This window comes from Barbus barbus (genome assembly GCF_936440315.1).
Source record: "Barbus barbus genome assembly, chromosome: 45".
Classification (NCBI taxonomy): domain Eukaryota; kingdom Metazoa; phylum Chordata; class Actinopteri; order Cypriniformes; family Cyprinidae; genus Barbus; species Barbus barbus.
Genome location: NC_136723.1, coordinates 5,433,534 through 5,455,043, shown reverse-complemented (window position 1 = coordinate 5,455,043; position 21,510 = coordinate 5,433,534). Strand labels below are relative to the sequence as shown.

General features: G+C 36.2%; 3 protein-coding genes and 1 long non-coding RNA gene across 7 annotated transcripts; 2 read left to right on the top strand and 2 right to left on the bottom strand.

The window, feature by feature from the left end:
* Positions 1–340: 340 nt before the first annotated feature.
* Positions 341–4,203, bottom strand: parm1 (prostate androgen-regulated mucin-like protein 1). The gene is made up of 4 exons (XM_079407613.1): positions 4,075–4,203; positions 3,011–3,568; positions 1,847–1,925; positions 341–1,707 (listed from the first exon to the last, which is right to left on the bottom strand). Exons 1-4 carry the CDS (start codon positions 4,163–4,165, stop codon positions 1,626–1,628), a joined length of 810 nt encoding a protein of 269 aa, XP_079263739.1. The 5' UTR covers positions 4,166–4,203; the 3' UTR covers positions 341–1,625.
* Positions 4,204–6,577: 2,374 nt separating this feature from the next.
* LOC306863926 (claudin-23-like) lies at positions 6,578–9,022 on the top strand. The gene has a single exon (XM_079407526.1). It carries the CDS (start codon positions 6,721–6,723, stop codon positions 7,468–7,470), a length of 750 nt encoding a protein of 249 aa, XP_079263652.1. The 5' UTR covers positions 6,578–6,720; the 3' UTR covers positions 7,471–9,022.
* On the top strand, positions 8,900–11,612 carry LOC306863925 (claudin-23-like). The gene has a single exon (XM_079407525.1). The coding sequence runs from the start codon at positions 9,680–9,682 to the stop codon at positions 10,487–10,489; it is 810 nt and encodes a 269-aa protein (XP_079263651.1). The 5' UTR covers positions 8,900–9,679; the 3' UTR covers positions 10,490–11,612.
* A 208-nt stretch (positions 11,613–11,820) lies between these two features.
* LOC306863928 lies at positions 11,821–16,541 on the bottom strand. 4 transcript variants are annotated; one of them, XR_013783725.1, is made up of 5 exons: positions 16,242–16,345; positions 15,024–15,068; positions 14,622–14,899; positions 12,702–12,780; positions 11,821–12,605 (listed from the first exon to the last, which is right to left on the bottom strand). It is a non-coding gene; the product is annotated as an uncharacterized lncRNA (long non-coding RNA). The 4 variants fall into 4 exon arrangements; XR_013783727.1 differs by having other exon boundaries at positions 12,095–12,605; positions 16,173–16,245; XR_013783726.1 differs by lacking the exon at positions 15,024–15,068 and having other exon boundaries at positions 11,823–12,605; positions 16,173–16,250.
* Positions 16,542–21,510: the final 4,969 nt, after the last annotated feature.

Genomic DNA, 21,510 nt, shown 5'->3' with positions numbered 1-21,510 from the left:
CTTTAAACTGCCGCTTCAGGACAAAATACTGTAAACGGTGGTTGATCTGTGGATATTTCTTACCTGATTCAGATAAAAAATATTTTAATGATGGATTTGTTTCTTACAAACACACATATTTTTGCTTCACAAGATATTAACTGACGGACTGGAGAGGTGTGGATTATTGTGATGTTTTTATCAGCTGTTTGGACTCTCATTCTGACGGCACCCATTCACTGCAGAGCATCCACTGGTGAGCAAGTGATGGAATGCTACATTTCTCCAAATCTGATGAAAAAACTAATCTACATCTTAAATGGCCTGCGAGTGAGTAAATTTTAAGATAATTTTCTTTTTTGGGTGACAAAATGAAAATCAAATGGTCTGAGAGATCAGGTGCATCATGTTCAAAAAATGATGACTGTCAACCTCAGAAGGTCAAACTACATTTTATAGGAGCTGTTTTATTCTCCATTCATTTATTCATGTGAGTTTTGCCATTTTTCAAACTAAAATGTGGGACACCGTCTAAATATAGTTTGTCTAAAACATCTTCATGGAAAGTGGCATGAAATATTAATCACAGGAAAAAGTATAACGCACCAGAACTCCTTTGATTTTAAACAAATGTTCTGTCCAATCAACTAAAAAAAAAAATCTGATATATTAGTGATTTTTAATACAATAATTTTACATAGACATGGACAGTTTTACAATCAGTTGCTGCTGCTTTAGACCAGTGATTTAGGCAATGCTCCAGTGGTTTATACCATTCTTGAAACTAGAGCATTTGCAAAAACAGGAAACAGCGGTTGCTGTTAAACAGGTAAAAAAAAATAAAAACTAGGAGAGGAAACAACATAAGTGGTTTAAACATTCAGAAATACATTTATGGATGTATTAAACTGCTGTAGCATGACTAACTAAACCCGATCTCAAACAGGCCAGGACACCAGATGTTTTGTTAATGTGCCTCCATTTGCTTGATGGCTTATTTTTAAGTCTCTAATAACAGTCTTGACTGTTTAAATGCTTAATTGCATGCTGCTTGTGAATCCCTGCCATTACAATGACAAGGGGGAAAAAATCTGTTATTGTAGAGGCTACAAAAAATGTTAAACGGTCTTCACGTTTAAAAAAGAGACTGTCTTTGGATGAATAGTGGGAGGCCACAGCTGAGGCCAGAGCTGTAATTATGGTATATGATAAGGTCACTCTTTGAGATCAATAATGATCGCAAGCGACCTGTTTGAGATGTGAGGCATCGATTTAGAAAAATTACAGCTAATGTTTGTAATGTGGTTTATTTACTCTTAAAAAAAAAATCATGAGACAAAGCAAGCAACATGAAAAACTCGAAAAATACACCCAAGACGATACATTACACAAACAAACAAATAAAAAAGAAATTTCTAGGACATCACTTAAAATTTCCTTTAAACAGGACGAAAATAACCCGCAACCTGCCTTCATACTAATACTCACAGGAAGTCTTGCCTACGCTCTAAAACTTCTTGATGATTCTGGTCAATGCATCTTATTTTGGGTCCAAAATACTGAATCTGATGTTACCATATTCATTGCTAAAGACGTGTAGGTTGTTTTCTTTAGAAACAAATGTTTCTTCATGAATGCTTCCACATTTAGCCATCAAACATTGGGTTAAAAAAATTCCCCACAGAGTTGTGATCGTTATCATCCAAAAGACGTCCATAAGAAGAGCGTCTGCAACAAACAAACAAATCATAAGGCCACTGACAATATATATATATATCGCATCTCAAACAGATCAACTTTGTGAGATTCATCATAAGATACTATGAAAGAAAAATAAAGGAAGTAAACTACAAATAACTTGACTCACCGCATTTTGAAGTAGTACGCACCAACAAGTAAAATTAGTACAATGGCAATAAAGCCAATTACGATGGCAGCAACACTTCCTAGAAAGGAATAAGGAAAATATATAGTTTGATTAATCATACATGGTATATACAGTAGTCAGTCATGAAAGCTATTTTGTTCATTAAATTGAACAGGTTTAGGGGTTCAAAATGAAGACAAAATGATTGTTCTACTTTGTGGTTGCCACATGCTAACCTAATTCATTATGTGTATGTGATTCTTTACACCTGTGCTTCCTTACGTGTGTGAACTTGACTTCACACATCCACTGAAAATCACTGTAACACCACTTAACTAAACTTCACTGAGCAAAGAAGAGTTCTGAGAAGAGATCTAACATATTGTTTGCAGATGACACTTTTTATTCAGTGCTAAGACACTTGAAGTGTCCAGATGGCACTATCCCTTTCGGTCACAGCTTTTCCAGTAAGTTCTCATTCAAATTCCAATACATCCCAGACAGTGACACTTAGCTGTCATTGAACATAAGTCATCAGCGCAGTACAAAGTGCAAATGTCATAGATGCTTATGAAAAGGATGAGGAACAATTTAACCTTTACGGGAAAAGGCTAGCGAACTGTAATAGTTACTGTATAAAATATTAACTTCAGACACTCCTAAAGTGTTTGGGAATCAGTGCATTGGATGTGTACAACATAACAAATCCAGTTGTTGAAAACACTAACCTGTCGTAACCCATCTCTGACCTTGATTGATACCCAAGAACTTTGCATTTGATAATATAGTTTTATTACGCAGGCTTAATAAATAACAGGGTTGAAATTTTATGATCTCCAGCTATTGACATTTCATCCTAAACGTATTTTAGGTTACATTTCAGCTTAAACTTAGCGGCACTTCAGTGGTTAACCTTACTAGGTTGTGTAAGGAGGCCAAATTTACCAGAACTGGCCCTGTTTATAGAACCATATAGGCAACAATAGATAAAGTCTCATAAGGAAATAAAATAGATACACTTTGACCTACTTAAGATCTGGAGCAGAAGGTCAAATACTAATCAAAATGCATAAACCTGCCAACAGTCACACTGTATTAAAATATTAATATTCTTTGAAATGAAAATGAAATATTTCACACATTTCCAAAACAATGCACTCATACCTGAGCTCAGGGCCTGTGGATCCTTCTTTTCTTGGTCAACAGAATCTGTGGTTTTGGTTGTTACCGGGTTTGCAGTTGTTGATGTTCTTGTTGTTACTGTTTTTGTTGGTGAAGTAGTGGGCACCGGTTTAGTCGTAGAAATGATCGTTGTAGTTGTGCTTTTGGCAGTACTAACCGATTTTGTGCTTCCCACAGTTGTCTTCTCAGAGGAGGATGTTGTCTGAGTTTCAGTCACCAAACCCGTTGTGCTCGAGGCATTGGTCGCGTTGTAGGCTGCGCTCGTGAGCTCAGTCGCCGCACGAGAGGTAGCGTTATAATCAGAGGTTGTCTGGTCAGATGTGGAGCTGTTCGTAGTGCTCGTGCTCACATGTTGTGGGGACCCGGTTGTTGTTTCATTTGTATTGTGTGTCGTGGAGACAGATTCAGTCGTAGATTGTGTCTCAGTGGAATCTGCTGATGTTGTGTGCGTTAGTGAAGGTGATGTTGTTGCATCTGATGTAAATGCAGTTGCAACTGTAGTTGTTGTGTTCTCTATGCAACCTCCAAATATCACCCAACCTGTCACGCACACAAAAAACAAGCCACGAGAAGTCTATATTAACTCACGTACAATATATTGTGAATGCACACCTTCAGCATAAAACTGAAACTATTTCTTAAAACAGGAAACGCTTTTGTAAAGCAGCCTACATTAACGTTTAGTAGTTAGTTCATTCATTTGTAGCTTTTATAAATAGGCAACCTTTATTTCACTTTATTAAAACTAAAATATTCATGAGTTACACTTGTCGTCAAAGGAAGTGTGTTTTTTAAGTACAGTATTATTACTGTACTTTTTAATATTACACATTATTACACGTCACATATCCTAAATATAACTACAACAGCAGAAGCAGTGTAATTTAAATTTATAGGCCTATTAAGTAGCCTAATTTGGATGGATATGAGCAGGATACGCTTGTTGTTCATAACTTATAAATAATAAGCAGCTATAGCAGAAAATACATATAGCCTACTATAAAATAAACACTTGAATTTGTGTCTAAAAACCATTTTAAACATACCTGCTAATATCACCACCGTTGAAAAGTGCATCTTCATTTCCTTCCTCTCTCTGAGTGTCTGCTGCAGTTTCTGTATCGCACTGTAACACATGTGAGGGACGAGAAGGACAATCTCACGCGCAGCACTGTCACCTCCTATAATGAGCCATAAAAGATGAGCAAATAAAGAGACGGCAAATGTGCTTTCTAGGCAGATGGTTTTATTAAAATACGCAAATGTTGGCTGGGGACCAAATATAAACATTAACGAAGTACATTATGTAAACCACGTAAGAGACCGTGCTCAAAGAGTGTTATGACTAAAACTAACCACTAGCTGGAAGCAAATCTAAGGTTATGCACTGAAGTGAGAATTCAGATGAACATTCTGTTAAAAATACAATTCATTTTATTAATATGAAGCCCTGAAATGACAGGTGAAAAAAAAAAACATGGATAAATACAACAGAGAGGTCTAAAAATTAGGCTACAGCCTATTTGTGTAGTAAGCTAGTAAATTATAATATTTTTTATTTTTTATAAAGCCTAATATTAGACTAGCCTATATCATTGAAACTGTCATAAGAATGTTAAAGGTGTCGGATATTAATATCAATCACTGGGTATAATTATAACACCATCATTATTGTTAATTGTCAGGATTTGGCACAATTGCTAGCAAGACTACAGGCTAAAACGACATGCGGTCTTCTCATCATTACATATGCTGATACTACTTAGTCAGGTTTAGCATCATTCCAAACCACATTCCATTATGATCTGTCAAAATACGTGAAGAGAGTCATATAGGTGGAGCACAGTAGGAACAAAGGCCGTGTTGACTTTATTTTGCAACTCACAAATGCATTATGAACATAATTGTACAAAACAGAACAAGTCGGACAGAAAGCAAGAAATAACCTGCTGAAATCGCCAGTATAATGTGGTTTGCTGGTCTAAGCTGGCATATAGGTTTGTTCTGCTCTTGGCCTTCAGCTTAATTAACCCCGGTTGACTAGTCTGTGGAACTTATCTTAAACAAGCCAGGAACAACAAACCAACTTGACTGGTTTAAACTGGTATTTTGGGCAAGGAAAGAAATATATCAAGTGCATTAATTCTGTCAGCTAACTGTGATGAGACAGGAAGAAATAACAGAAAGCAGTGTATGTAACGGATGTAGTTTCAGAGTGACTGTTGCTGTATGTCAGGATGTCATTTCAAACATGCTTTTGTGGTTTCGAGTGTGCATTTCCATCCGCATATCTGTCTTAAATGATGCAACAACCTGTGCAGAAAATGCCAGCATGTTCAGAATGCAGCACTTAAAGCATTAGAGCAGACCTATTTTAGCATCATTACTCTAATAATCTTTTATTAATAGTTTTATTTGCTATTTAATTACATCAAGTTTAACTAAATGATAATTAGACAATGATTTAAATAAATGATAATGAGAAATGTGGCCTTTGCAACTAGCTGCAATAAAATAAGTTGATTTATTCTATTTTATTTGATTCCGTTTTAACATTTATTTCCTTTTAATGTTAGGATTGGTTTTAATGCAGCATAAATTGCGAAAACAATGCATTCAAAAGCTGTATGTTGATTACAGAGCAAAGCAGATAAGCTTGATAAGCACTGGTTGACAATGGCAGTCATATCACTAAACTTTTTAGATAACAGAAATTCATAAGATTAAAAGGAAAGACCCAAAATAACCCAAAGAACCAAATTTTATTTGAACTTGTTGTTTAAACTTAACTAATATATGATTTTTCCCTTTTCCTTTTTCTTTTATTTCCTTTTTATTCTTCAAGAAGTACAAAATGTTCAAAACAATAACATTATAATAATTACAACTATGGTTTTCCTCAAATTAAAAATAAAGATTCTATGTGTGCAAATAAATGACATAAATGAGAAAGTGAAATCAACAATAAAAGAAACAAATCACAAAAATATTATGGAGGGCCAAACTACTCAAGATTAAATCATCAAATACATATTTAAATATAAATGCATAATAAATAAATCATTTTTTTCACACAATTCATTTCCTCCACATTTCATTTTCAGGGATAAGTTGTCGGCACGTAACCCTAATTAAATTAAAATAAAATAAATAAATAAATATTTATTTATGAATTTATTTAGGCCTATTTATTACATTTATGTATTTATTTATGTATTTAATTATGCATTTAACGATATATATATATAACATTTATTTAATTATTTAATTTTGAGTAATGTGGCCCTCCATACAAAAATACATTGGGTCTTGTTTATTTTAAAAAGTTGAGTAGTAAAAAAAAAATGCTGTATAAAATGAAATTGACAGCATATTCCAATTAAACTATCAACTGTATTACTTTATTGTCATTGATCACCATCAGCACCAGAGTCTCTCCTGAATCTTTCGTGTCGCGCGTGATGTAAGACTCAGTGGGCGGGGCTCCACAGGTGCGCCTAGGACAGGTTACCGAAACCTGGAGCGGTTTTGATGTTGACAAGCTCACACAGTCACGTGACGTTCAACAATAGCCAGATTTTACGGGATCCTCCCGCGAGAAGTTTCTGCTGCCCAGCTACTTTTTAAACAACCGGAAACAAATCCATCCATTAAGCATCTTTTTTGTGATCTCCCTCACCATCATCATCATCATGCGAACTCCAGGGATTTTTATTTTTGGGATGGTACTCGCGCCTTGCGGCTGGATCCTGGAGCTGAGCAGCACCGTGTCACCAGCCTGGCGCACGATCAACAACATCCCGGGAGAACCCATCGACCTGGTCCTCCAGCAAGGATTATGGGACATCTGCAGGATTTCTACATCGTCCCGGGATATTCAGTGCAACCAGCAGGACACGCAGTACTTCGGCGCCCAGATCATCCAGATCGCCAGAGGTCTGATGCTGTCGGCGCTCATTCTCAATGCCATTGCCATCGGCGTGGCAACAGCTGGAGTGCGATGCTGGACTGACAAACCGCACTGGACGGTCGCTGGGGTCGGAGGTCTCCTCATCTTCATCTCAGGGGTCCTCACCATCATCCCAGTGGCGTGGTACACTCACACCATGACCTCCATCTTCTCCGCATCCACCGATGTTCGTGTGGGATACTGCCTGGTGCTGGGCTTCATCGGCGGGATCATGGAGGTCCTCGGTGGGCTGGTGATGTCCATCGGTTTGTGTCGGCGCTGCAGCGGTCGGAAGCGCGCTGAAAGGCCGAGATATGATCCCTCTCCCCGGCGCAGAGACACGGTGCCCAGCGTCAGCGGCGGCAGCAGCAGCAGCGTCCCGTACTACTCCAAACAAAGCGAGATGGACTTCTCTCGGGCCAAGAGACAACAGGACAGCAGACCAGCGACTAGCACTGCTTATAAAGCACGACCTTACGACACAGATTTGTGAAAGAACTAACTTTTAATCTTGTGAACAAACAAAACGATTGTCGATCAGATGAAATCATTTAGTTTCTCTTTTTAATGACAATTCTGTTTAGTGGTTATCCCTTAAATATATATTAGATTAAGACATTTAACCTCTTAACTGTCACCTGTCCCCTCAGAAGAAGCCTATAAGTTCACTATATTGCAATTAAATCCTAATGTAATCATGACAAACTAGCCTATATATAGTTGGAAAAGTCTCCTAAATAGATATTTTATATATTTTTTGTTTTACAAATTATTTAACAGTAATAGATTAATTTATGACAAGAGTGCTCCTCAAAAATCTACAACATAACAGGAGTTTTGACCTTTTGAGATCAATATTTTTTCCTTATCATCATAAATTATGTATCAATTGAAAGCTTAAAATCTCAAAATTCATTGTGGAAACCTTTAAAATCTGACATTGCTTAGGAAAGTCATATTAAAAATGTATTCGTTCATGAATTATAACCATTTAAGTTTGATTTAAGTGCACTTTCACGTCCGTGTTCAAAGAGGTTAATGTAAAATATTGTGGAAAAATATTTATTTTGTACACTGTAAATCTTTTTGAGCAACTTTTTTAATCAACCGGATTTTTCTGAGACTATAACTTTGCAAGTTTTTTTTTCAGGTTGGTTAACGTTAACTGAAATTTACAATGTAAGTGGCTTATATTTTACAATGAAAAGTGACGTTTTTCTAAGTAAATCTTAGAGTTACTGTAAAATTTACAGTGAAAACTGTAAAAGGAAGTGGCCTAAATTTTGTGTTTTAAGTTACATTTTAGGATGTTTAGTTCATGTTGAACATTACTTTAGTGTGTGTGTAGGCCTACTGTTTGTATATGTTTTTATTAGCCGTGGTTCACGGAAAGGCTATTTTGATTAACTGTAATTCATCATGTGACCTTTTGTTTTACCGCCTGTATTATCATGGATGTTATCGGTCATGTCAGCTATAGTATTTTAGCGGAAATTATGGATACCATCATAATTATTGTACCTGGTAAGGTTTTGAAGTTCTATTGAAGAGCACTAACAACATTAGTTTGGTTTTGTACATTGCACTTTATATTGTAGTGGCAGCAGGCCTACCTTCGATGTCTTTTTACTAATGTGTAAATAAGTAACTTATAAGGAACCTCTCGAGCTTGTACAGTTATACCAAGTACAAAAAAGCAAATACATTCTTCTGAAGGAAGCTAATCTATGCACAACCTCTGCTCACAGGATAGGTTTTGAATGTTTGCAGAAATGTCTGTCACGGATGTTTACGATAGACAGAATGATATGCAGAATATCTCTGTGGAAGTTTTTTTGAACGGTAATGTTGTAATTGACGTCCACCCATCAAATTTAGGGCAAACGATTGAAGGCTGTTTATTTTTCTGTATGTTTATGATTGTGATGGATGAACAATGTCCTCATATATTTACCTGTATTAATATAATAAAAAATATGTTTACAAACTGTTCATTTTGAACATGTCAAGTATAATTTTATGCATTCCAATAATAAATGTTATCCTCTTTTTGCTGTTTTTAAATGTGATTTTAAATTATATTTTAATTTATGAACCTATATATATTTGAATGTACAATTAGTAATATAGTAACTCATCAGTATGATAAAATGTGTTATTATTATACCATCTATAATTACTGATCATGTGTTGGCTTTCAGCATAATGTAAACTGTAAAGCAGTTGCGAAACAATCAAACAAACCAAAAACGTGAAAAAATTAAACTGCAAAAATGTATATCGTAACATTATTTGGCCCAATTATCAACTAAATGAATGAATTGTAATGAAACGAAAAGGCATAAGTGTGTGAAACATTTTATTTTAAGACAATTTTGTACTAGGTGATTGAAACCAACATAGACAACTTGCTATTGAACAAATGTTTATGCAGATTAACTTTTGACCTGATATTTTTCTTTGAGACAACTTGCCCCAGTCTCTTCTATTTATCCCCTAGCCCTGCATACTGGTGTTCCAGGTACGGCTGAAACACGGCATGCATCGAAAACCAGTTTTTCTGTTTGAACCAGACATTCAATACCACGCCCTTCAGATGCTAATCATACAGAACCACCTCCTCCAAGTTTCAGTATGTTTCTTCTTAAGCAGCAGACACACTCGACTCACTTTAGAAGCTGACAGCAGCTCAACCCTCAGCCATGCGGACACCTGGGATCCTTATATTTGGCATGGTCCTGGCCCCCTGCGGATGGATCCTGAACCTGACCAGCACAGTCGCACCCAACTGGCGCACAATCCACAACCTGGCAAGCGGGCCTTCGGATCTGGTGGTGGAACAAGGAATCTGGGACATCTGCAGGAGCTTCACAACGTCTAGATCCCAAGAGTGCAACCAGCAAGGCAAGGACCAAATTTATTTTAACAGCCAGATCATTCCGATTGCTAAAGGAATGATGGTCGCGTCATTGATTGTGACGGTGCTTGGCCTTGCATTGGCAACACCTGGAGTCAGATGCTGGAAGGACAAACCCAGATGGATACTGGCTTCTTTGGGTGGCCTCCTTATCTTCTGCTCTGGAGCCCTGACCATCATTCCCATTGCGTGGTACACTCATATCCTCACCAGCATCAATTCCACCTCCGTCTTAAGAGATCCAACCAGAGGGGATGACATTCGCGTCGGATACTGCATCGTTTTGGGCTACATCGGAGGCATCATGGAGGTCCTTGGGGGTTTTGTGATGTTCCTTGGGATTTGCTCCTGCTGCGGTGGATGCAACCGTGGAGAAAAGCCTCGAACCAACACAACACAACGGCCAGCAAGGGACAGACCGACGCCTCTGCCGAGGGTCAACATCCCGAGAAGCTTCAGCAGGAGCACTGAAAGCAGCGTGCCGTACTCGCAGAAGTCACTGGACGACGATCTGGACTTCCCAAGGGCCAAACCCCGAGATAGAGGATCTGTCAACACATCTTACACCGGAAGACCTTATGATGCCGATCTGTGAAATTGCTAACTTAGTCAGTACATACTGTGAATATTTTGTGAGATATAACAACTGTTAAAAACCTGAGAGAGGTTTAAACAATGCACTAAATTAAGATTCTTTGTTGTCACTCATGGTTCCATTTAGAACCTTTAACATCCATGGAACCTTTCAATTGCGCAAAAATTTAGATTTTTAGGGTTCTTTAGAAGAAATATTTTGCTTTCACTTCTATGGCACCGCTGCATAAAAAACACTTTATTTTTAAGAGTGTAGATGACCATACACTTGTTACGCCAGTCTTTTTCTTACTTTTACAAGTATATTACATGTTTACAACAGTTAATGATTGTGCTTGCCAGTTGCACTTTTAAGCTAAGAAACATGAAGGTTTTCAGAGTTGTAAATAGACAAAATATAATATAAGGTTGGTGACGCAGGTTAAATCAACTCATGCATCTTAATGGAAGATATAAGTTAATGATATATCACAATAATACCGCAAGATTTGATTTTATAAAAATTAGCTCATTTGAACAATGAATTGTGCAATATTTTCCTTTGCTGTGGAAAAACAACCTAAAGTTAGTCAAAAGAGGTCTGTGATGCAGTGTAACTAGTAATACTGGTTGTTTCCACTGCATGCTCTACAGCATGTGTCATGTGAACAATGATATGAAGTATATTGCTCCACAAAATCAAATCTGTTGTATTCAATACCTAGTTTTTGTGTTGTTATTTTGTTTTTACATTTAAACCTGTGGCTATCCATTAATATCACATATAAATACTTTATGTCATTGCATAATAAATGATCAGCTGCTTCTTGTGCGACAGTAAGCAGGCAGTATATATCTTCAGTCTGGAAGTAGAAACAAATTTACCTGTTACACAACAAAAGAGAAAATGTATTACAACAATAAATTAATAGTTAATGATTAATTATAAAACAGATACATAAGTGCAGCAGTGCAAATGAGGTTAAATGGTCTTACACCATGCATCCAGATAAAGGAAGAAGGGGAAAATAAGATTATAATGACTTTATTTTACTGTAATTTTCCACTGGGGTCAAGGTTTGTCATCTGTAATGGTTCTTCGTTTTATATGTTTTTTTTTGTTTTGTATTAAAGTACCATTTATTAAAAGCAAACACTGTTGTACGTGTGTACTGATAACTACCGTTTCACAAAAAAACAAGTCCCTAATCAAAAGACCTGAAGAAATAAATAAGGAAACACTTTTATCTTAAGAAGAAGGACTGTTGCAAACATTAGAATTATGATGATACCAATAATAATAATATATATAGGCCTATATTGTGTACAAAAATGCACTTACCCATGTAATTTATAATGGAATATTTCAACATGAACTTTGTTTATTATTGCAAATATGCAATTAGATACATATTGATAACAGAAACTGGGGGCATTAAAATAAAAGTATATGATTAGCATTAAAACTAAATGTGAAATTAATTAATTTACATGAATAAAGATGCCTCGATAAGGAAATGTCGGATGAAAAATCCTTTTCATGTGGAAACATATCGCCATAATATAGCAAATATTGTTGAAGTGCACAGAATCGGTCCTTAAGTCTGAAATACGACTGACATAGAAGCAGACAAAAAACAAATATCTTTATTCAAAATACTGTACAGACAGTCATGTTAACAGTTGAATGAGGCCTCTACTAAACTAAATATAAAAGGTTGAATGCAGAGTTGCTGGGAAACTCCAAAAGTAAACGCAACCAAAACCCATAAAAAAAAAAAAAAAAAAAAATGGCCTATCAGTTCATGAAATTAAAACTCACCAGTCAGGACTGAGCTAAATATAACAGCAGAAAAACAGCACTGAAATACCTGGCATGTTTGAGGAACCAGTCAATGCATGTTTAACGTGATTTACACACATCTCCCCTGCAGCGACTTCAACCCAAGTCATGTTCTAGAATCATTCAAATGTGCTGCGGACTTCACGTATTTCAGTTAATGTTCAGTGCTACTTCAATACCTACATATGTACACCAGTATAACATGAGATGAATATATCAATTCATGCACATTTAAGTGGGAGTTAAGTGGAAAGTTTGTTTAATTGGAGTGCGAGTGCTTCATGAGTTGATGGTGCTGTTTGAAGAGGGAAGCAAAGAGAGAGAAATGAGTGAGTTACCATATTGTAATCATAAGAGTTCATTTGAGTCATTATGATGTAGAACAACAAACCTATTTTATGGCACGCTGCATTAAAACATGTTAAAGATTTGCTCCATTTCTTAACTGGGCTTCTTCAGCTGCCTTTTTTCTGTTAACAAAATGATAAATTTGGTTTACAGGCTTTTTCATCACCGCAAATCATGCAACACTGAAATCAAGTTATCAGTTTCCTTAAAACGCTACACTCTTAAAAGTGCTGGGTTACTTCTGTAAACACATTAATTGTGCTGGGTCATAATTCTGGGTTGTTTGAGGTACTGTAAACACACAGTTAGGTTGTTAATGCTTGGTCAGATGGACTGCAAGGGGTTCTTTCACCACTGAACACTTGGGTTGGGTTATTTTGACCCAACCGGTTTATTTTTCTGGATTCTTCACTCTCTCGTCGTCATACGGTCAAGCAACTCGCAGCAAGCGGGATTATAAGGTAAAATAATATGATTATTTACCTCTATTTTTAATAAACTGTGGTAAGAGCACAGTGATTTCACGGTTAATGTGATATTTGATCTGTCGCTGTGCGAGTTAATGTTAGCGTTACAATAAAATCTCTTTATTGCTATTAAATTATTTGTGTGTGTGTGTGCGTGCTTGCGAGCGAGTGTGTGCACGTGCAAAGTTCATTTCATACTAAAATTGATCTTTTAAGGTCTTTTTTTTTTAAGTAAATGTCTGCGACGTGCCGAATCCAACAATAACTTCCATTTTCGTGCTCTTTTACCCTCAGGTAACGTTAGCTGCATTACCCTTAACGTTAAACCACAATATTACTGGTATGTAATATTATTCTTAAATATCGTTACTTAAATGTAATGTTGTAGTTACAGTATGTAAAGTTAGACAATCTCTCCTGCTGTATTTTCAACAGTTAAAAATGGTTTTAAGTCAGTTATTTTTATCTTTTGCTGTAGTGTGTCAATAGGAAATATCAGTTTACATTTCCAAACATTTATTTTGCTATTAATTGTAATAATCCAGTGAATGTCTGCCAGTGCTCCACACAGAGATCTGATCTGATCATCATCCAGTCTGTCTGGAATGACATGAAGAAACGGAGACAGACTGAATCCAGAAGAACTGTGGCAACGTCTTCAAGATGCTTCATGAAAGCTACCTGCAAAGTTACAGTACCGTTAAAAGTTTTAGACACTTGTGAAAGCAAACAAATGCTGTTAAATGAGGATGCTGTCAAAGATAATGTCATAAATCGATTTCCTTTATTAATTAACTTCTATGAAGTAAATTAAATCAACATTTAGTGTGAGCATCCTTTGCATTTAAAGCAGCTTTTGCCCTCGGTGCACTCGAGTAGAGTTTTTCAGTTAGCTTTGCAGGGAGGTGTCTTGAAGCATTTTGGAGACGTTGCCACAGTTCTTCTGGATTTAGTCTGTCTCAGTTTGTTCTGTTTCTTCCAGACAGACTGGACGATGATATGATCAGATCAGATCTCTGTGTGGAGCACTGGCTGTTTTCTTTGTGCAAACAAAAATCTCACTGGATTATTACAATTAATGGAAAAAGGTTTGGTAAAGTGTGATGTTTGGCAAAATGAATGTTTGGAAATGAAAACTGATATTTCCTACTGACACACTACAGCAAAAGATCAAAATAACTGACTTAAAACCTTTTTTTAGCTCGCTAAAGCACTAGTGGCCTAAAACGTTTGCACAATACTGTATGTATATATAAATATAATCAAGTTTTCGAGGAGTTGCACCACATGATATTTTACAGCTTGAACTAACATTGACTTTGTTAAAATGATCATGTCATGAGGGTCTAGAGATGATACACTCCTTTGTTTTTTTCTTTAATTTATTCACAATGACCAAATTAAAAACATCAGGTGTATTCTTCCAACTCTATGCATGGACTGCATTTTTATTGTAATCCTGAATTAAATGATAAAAAAAAGGGTCTCAGTCTCACCTCTTCCTCGCCTTTTGCCTTTGCCGGAAAAAAGCCATCGCAAAGAACAGGATGATAAAGCCAATGATGAAAGCCAGGACGCCGAAGACGAGCGGTAGAGACAGAGCGTCATTGATTGTTTCGTTACAGGTGTCTCCAATGTAGCCCAGCTGACACTCACAAGTGGGCTTCCCGTCCACCAGCACACATCTACCATATTTGCATATTATATCAGCACATGAAATCAGATGGCGAGACACACCACCATCATCACTGGCAGGAACAGACATGCTGAAGCTCTGGAGTGCAACAAGAAAACACATGCAAACTACATAAACAAATGCTGATTGAAGAACAGAGACTCTGAGCAAATCAGGCAGAGACAACAAGGTTGTGGAGAGTGGGGTAAGATGTGCCACTTACAAAACTAGGCAATTACGCATAATTGTTTTTCAGGATCTCTGTTTTCTAATGCAATAGGAAGAAAGCAGAAATATTGTAAGTCTGTATAAATATGACTTCATAAAAAAAAAAAAAAAAAAAAAGAGTGGTGCAGTGACAACTTTCCACAGTTTAGGGGTAATGCATAATCTGAATTACTAGACATTATTAATTTACAATCAATTATATAAGATTATTTTAATGTTTTCAAAAGACATCGGATGAAACGCAATAAAAACTGAAATATTGTGAATGCTACAGTTTAAAATAAGTTATTTTAATATATTTTAGTATATTTCGGTGTTGCAAAATTGAAAAAAATCTTTTGTCATCTTATAAATGTATTTTGATCAATTTAATGCATCCTTGCTGAATATATATTTTTTATTTATTTTGAAATAAATATTTAGATGTAATATCCATTAATATATGCAAATAAATAAATCATTAACATTTAAATAAACATGATAAATATAATTAAAATATTAAAATAAATATTAAAAAATATTAAAATAAATTGATATTCAAATAAAATATTTATGACATTTTTATTTCAATTTCAAATATTTATTTGATAAACATTTATTTTGAAACACATCTTTCTGACCCTAAACGTATGTGTATACAGTATATTTCTAGTTCAGATGTAAATAAATTCTAAAAATCTGACTTCAACAGTTTTTAGTATAAAAATGTGTCACTTTTCTCATATGCATGTCACATGCTAGACCCTAAATATAGCCTGTTTTCAATGGACAGCACAGTTTACCAAATGACACATGGTTTCAAGAAATAAACTAAATTATCAGTGAGAAAATTAAATGTAACCAATTCTTTAGCAAAAACAAAAACTATGAAATACAAACAAACATAAAACTTTATCACTTAACACAGGCAAATGTATAGTTCTTTTTAAGCAAGTTCTCCATGAAAATGAATGTACGGTAAACAAACTAACACATGAACACATCTGAAATACACAAGCCCCAACAAAACAGTAACCCTGCCAATGAAAGCATTCAGCCAGCCTGTGAATCTGATGCCAGGTTACAGCCTTAAGGTGCACTGTTAAAATACTCCCGAAGGCGAAAGAAAAATACACAAATGGAGTACACGTTTAAATCTACTCACCATTTTCCAAGTGAAAACTCAAACATATATTCAGAACTATGACTGGAATGCAAAACTGTAGGGGTTTACCTGTGTACTAATGAGGAAATGATGGTGCCTTTAGAACAGACGGAAAGAATAAAGCAACGTTTCCAAGCAGAAAGGAGACCCACCCATTCAGCACAACACTCAGTGAAACTAAACACCTGTCAGGTAACACATGGCCAAGGAGGAGTGAACTTTCAGTTTACAGGACAAACAAGGGCCAGATGAGCACCGGAGTAACAGTTTGACTAAATTTAAATCAGTGTAGGTTGTGCCATACTGGTGACGTGACCCGATAAACAATCACATATGCTGCGTCTCAATGTGTCTACTTATACTACGCCCTTAAAGTATGTACTCTTTCACACAGTTCTCCGCCCTCGTGCAGCGCCTAATGACGCCACCTGAGCACAGTTGGCATAGTATGATCCTTAAAACAGAAAACGATCCTGTTTAACCAATCCTGCATTGAGAGGGGTTAGGACCGCCTACCTTATTAACATACGGACACAGAAATGTAGAAATAAATGTAAAAATAAATGTAGTATAACCCAAAAATAGCACAATTAAAAATGACACTTTTGACAAAATTATTTATTTATTCTTTCATTTATGCATATCTGCATTTATTTATTTCTGAATTTATTTATTTGCTCATTTATTTATTAATTTATTCACTTATGTTTTTCTACATTTATTTATTTCAGCATTTAATTATTCATTCATTCGTTTTTCTGCATTTTATTATTTATTCATTCATTTGTTTTTCTACATTTAATAAGTTATTTCTTCATTTATGTATTTCAGCATGTATTTATTTCTGCATTTATTCATTTATTTATACTTAAGTCATTTCTCGTCCTCCATAAAACATTTGAGAAAGAGACAGTTCAATTGTTATCCTCTCATAATCTTACGACTGTGACTGGATCACTGAATCGGTTCTCAAGTTCAACTCACCGAGTCCCTTTCGCTCATGAATCATTCAGACAGCGACAGTTCAAAATTAAAAAGAAAGGACTAAATTCGATTTTTTTTTATGCCGAATCTATAATACTGCTGTCACAATCATCTCAAAACGTGTTTAAAAATTTATTTTTTTATGGAGCAGCCTAAAATGTACAGACATGGGTTAATTGATTTTAACAACCATAAAATGAGGAATAAAACGGTAAAGGTTTGATAGAGAGACATGCAATGCACAATAGGCTTCAAAATGGGACACAGAACTGCAGGTGCTTATTGCTCATCTGAGTCGGTTCTCAAGTTTAACTTAAGGAGTCCATATCGAATCATTCGGACCGCTTTGGACAGTCGTACATCTAGTGCATCTCAAAACATTAGAATATGGTGAAAAAGTTCATTTTTTTCTTATAACATTTCAAAAAGGGAAACTTTCATATATTTTAGATTCATTGCATGTAAAGTAAAACATTTCAAAAGTTTTTTGTTTTCATTTTCATGATCAGAGCTCATGAAAGTCAAAAATCAGTATCTCAAAATATTAGAATATTTCCTAAGATCAATCGAAAAAAAGTGTTAGCAAAACAGAAAAGTTCAAGTTCTTTAAAGTATTTTCATTTATGCACTCAATACTTGGTCGGGGCTCCTTTAGCACAAACTCCAGCATCAGTGAGGAATGGCATGGAAGCGATCAGTCTGTGGCTCTGCTGAGGCACTATTGAGTCTTCTGCTCATCTGGATTGTTGGATCGACTGTTTCTCATCTTTCTCTTGAAAATATCCCATAGATCCCATATGGGGTTCAGGTCAGGCATGTTGTCTGGCCAATCAAGCACAGTAATATCAGCAAACCACTTGGAAGTGGTTTTGGCACTGTGGGCAGTTGCTAAAGTCCTGCTGGAAAATGAAATCAGCATCTCCATAAAGCTTGTCAGCAGATGGAAGCATAAAGTGCTCTAAAATCTCCGGGTAGACGGCTGCATTGACTCTGGACTGGATGTCACGGCACCCCAAATCATCAACGACTTCAGAAACTTCACACTGGACTTCAAGCAGCTTGGATTCTGTGCCTCTCCAGTCTTCATACAGACTTTGATTTCCAAATTAAATGCAATATTAACTTTCATCTGAAAAGAGGACTTTGGACCACTGAGCAACAGTCCAGTTCTTTTTCTCCACAGCCCAGGTAAGATGCTTCTGATGTTGTCTCTGGTTCAGAAGTGGCTTGGTAGCCCTTTTCCTGAAGTCGTCTGAGCGTGGTGACTCTTGATGCACTGACTCCAGCTTCAATCCACTCCTTGTGAAACTCTCCCATGTGTTTGAATCAGCTTTACTTGACAGTATTCTCAAGCTTGCAGTCATCCCCGTTGCTTGTGCTCCTTTTCCTACCCAATTTCAACTTTGCATTTAATATGCTTTGATACAGCACTCTGTAAACAGCCACCCCTTTCAGTAATGACCCTCTGTGACTTACCCTCTTTGTGGAGGACGTCAATGATACTGGATCATTGCCAAGTCAGCAGTCTTCCCCATTATTGTGGTTTCAAAAAAACAAGAGCTACCCCAAATTTATACTGTAGGGATGGTCATTTATTAAAACTCAAGTGTAAATATTCTAATATTTTGAGATACTACATTTGACTCATGAGCTGTAATCATCCAAATTAAAAAAACTTTTTGAAATGTTTTACTTTACATGTAAAGAATCTAGAATATGAAATTTTCACTTTTTGAAAAAATAAATTGAACTGTCACGATATTCTAATTTGTTGAGATGTGCCTGTACTGCTACAATGACATGCTACAATGATCTCAAAACGTGTTTAAAATATATGATAATGTAAATTGTGCCTATATAAATAGGTTAATGGATCTTACTCAGTGTCAAGTACCGTCCAGTTCGTGAACGATTCATTCTGTCGAACCGATTCGCACATTCATTTTGCATCAGTTGAAGTAAAAGGGAATCTTTTTGCTCACTCACAGACTCAAGTCCTCACCTTTGATCAAGTTGCAAGATCCTTTTGGACTTAAGATTGTGATAGAAACACGTGTTTTACTTTATACTGGATTCTTCTCTGCTTTGAGCAGTTGCAAATGTAATAATTTCTCTCTTATTTTAATTATGACAGAGTCATGACATGGATTTCTTATTTTAATATGTTCCTTGAGGTTTACTTAAGTTTTGATTGGCAAATTTGATTTCTCATGTCATAAGCCCTTTAAATAACTGTTGGATATAAATGTCAATATGGAAGCCAATATGCTCCTCATTAGTGACTGCATAAAGGAACCCAAATTCAACCTTTTTTAGGAATATATAAAGTGAACAAATTTGAATTTTGTTCCACAAACTGTGATGGCACAAAGACTGATTCACACAAGCGAGCCTCTTCCTCTTGTTCAGGTACTGGTTCATGTTTCATATGGGGGATGGGTTGGAGAAAAGAAAGTATTGGAAGTAGGGCTGGGTTTGCATAACCAAACAAGCCTTTGTTGTGCATAGGAGACTGAAGCCCAAGGAGGAACAGCAGGTTATTTAAAGCAGCAACTCAAATGACCAAGCAATAAAGACCTCGAAGCTTTGAACTTGAGTTATAGGAACCACACAACTATAAAATGAGACCGTAGATTACATTTGTAAATGTGATAGATCAACACGAACACCACAAAATAGGACACAGGACTGCAGATCTGCTTCTTGCATATAAAAGTACATGTAGTTTCAGGCTATAATTAAGACTTCCAATAAAAACTAGACTCTTTGGTTTCACAATCCCATTAGGTTTCTGTTCTGGCACTAACCCTGCAGTTTCCCTTGTGAAATACTGTGTAAATATTTGAGAACACCAAGTACCTGCTGTTTCAACATCCGTGGCAAGTTTATATGCAACAAGCTCTTCTTGACATTGGACTTTGCAATGTTTAAACTACCCTTTCATGTTATTTGCTTTTTTATATATATATTTATTGAAATAAGTGAAATCACCATATTCTTGCAATTTTTTTATTTTTATTAGACCAATAAATAAATAAAAATATTAGCTGACAACAGGGGTGATGGTAATGGCTGGAGTAATCGGAGCCTACAGGAAAGAGAAAAAGAGTCAGAAGATTAAATTCTGAATTGATTTGAGAGAATTCTTAGAGGTTTTGAATGATGAAAAAAAAATCACAAGTAGAATTATGGCCATATTTCCTATGCGGAATACAAAAGGAGAGGTTCAGCAGGATGTCCAGGCTGCTCTTTTCCATACAATGAAAGTACAGGGCAAAAACTAAATATTTGAACAAAAATTAAATAATGTTCCGCATTTGTGGATGAATAGATTAGGCTATTATTAAAAGTGTAAAAAAAAAAAAAAAAAAAAAAAAAAAAAAAAAAACTCACAATTCAGCGGAGACTCATAAAAATGAAATGTTTACCAGTATTGTGCGCATTTTTTATTTGCAAAAATAAATCGAATAAGTGCTTTAAAACATCTTTGTTCTCTAAAATAATGTCATGCAACTAGTATAGAAAAGTTACAGAAACCTCATCGTACCTCTTCAGGATCATACAACTCATTAGCAAAGTTGAGAGAGTAGGTTGTGTGCTCTTCCACATCAGTCACAAGTGTTTCCTTTTCAGTGGCGTCTTCCCTCGCTGCTTGTTCCCTTCTGCAAATATAATATAAGGGGGGGGGGTAGTATGATATACAAGTATGTGCTTCATAAAAACAACATTTATAATATTTAAGAAATTAACCTCCTCTTGAGGATGACGGCGGTCATCAGAGCACCTCCGAAGAGAAAGGTGAGTATGAGCGCGAGTGCAGTGCGGCTGGAGGCGGCGTTCTGACACAGATCCCCGCTGTATCCTTCCTCACACTCACACACCGGCTCACCCTCCACACTCACACACGTCCCGTGACCGCTGCAGCGCTCCACGTCACACGACTCGCTGCCGTCTCCAGACGGAAAGAGATCAACAGCAGAGCCCAGCGCAGGCAGACGGTCTGATGGGGATTGTGCAGTGCCAGGTCCAGATTTAGATCGGACACCTGGTTTGATTTTCACACTGCCACCTGTCAACAAGCAGTACATTTAGGGAGTTCAAACAGTTGATAACATCACAATCCACACCACTCCAGTCCATCAATTAACATCTTGTGACGAGAAAAGCTGCCTGTTTGTAACGAACAAATCCATCAAGACATTAACTTCAAATATCCTTTCATCATAATACTTCCTCCAGCGAAAAAGTCATCTGGTCTCGAACAGGTAAGAAATATGCACAGATCAAGCACAGTTTACAAGCCAAAACAGTCCTAAACGGCTCTAAACAAATCCTTAAAATATGATGTCACATT

What these genes read in the sequence shown, in the direction of transcription:
- parm1 (XM_079407613.1), bottom strand. Translation starts at nt 4,165, where the DNA reads ATGTGTTACAGTGCGATACAGAAACTGCAGCAGACACTCAGAGAGAGG. An exon ending in AACGGTGGTGATATTAGCAG is followed by an intron (nt 3,569 to 4,074) that starts GTATGTTTAAAA and finishes TGTGCGTGACAG; the next exon opens with GTTGGGTGATATTTGGAGGT. An exon ending in TCCACAGGCCCTGAGCTCAG is followed by an intron (nt 1,926 to 3,010) that starts GTATGAGTGCAT and finishes ATTCCTTTCTAG; the next exon opens with GAAGTGTTGCTGCCATCGTA.
- LOC306863926 (XM_079407526.1), top strand. Translation starts at nt 6,721, where the DNA reads ATGCGAACTCCAGGGATTTTTATTTTTGGGATGGTACTCGCGCCTTGC.
- LOC306863925 (XM_079407525.1), top strand. Translation starts at nt 9,680, where the DNA reads ATGCGGACACCTGGGATCCTTATATTTGGCATGGTCCTGGCCCCCTGC.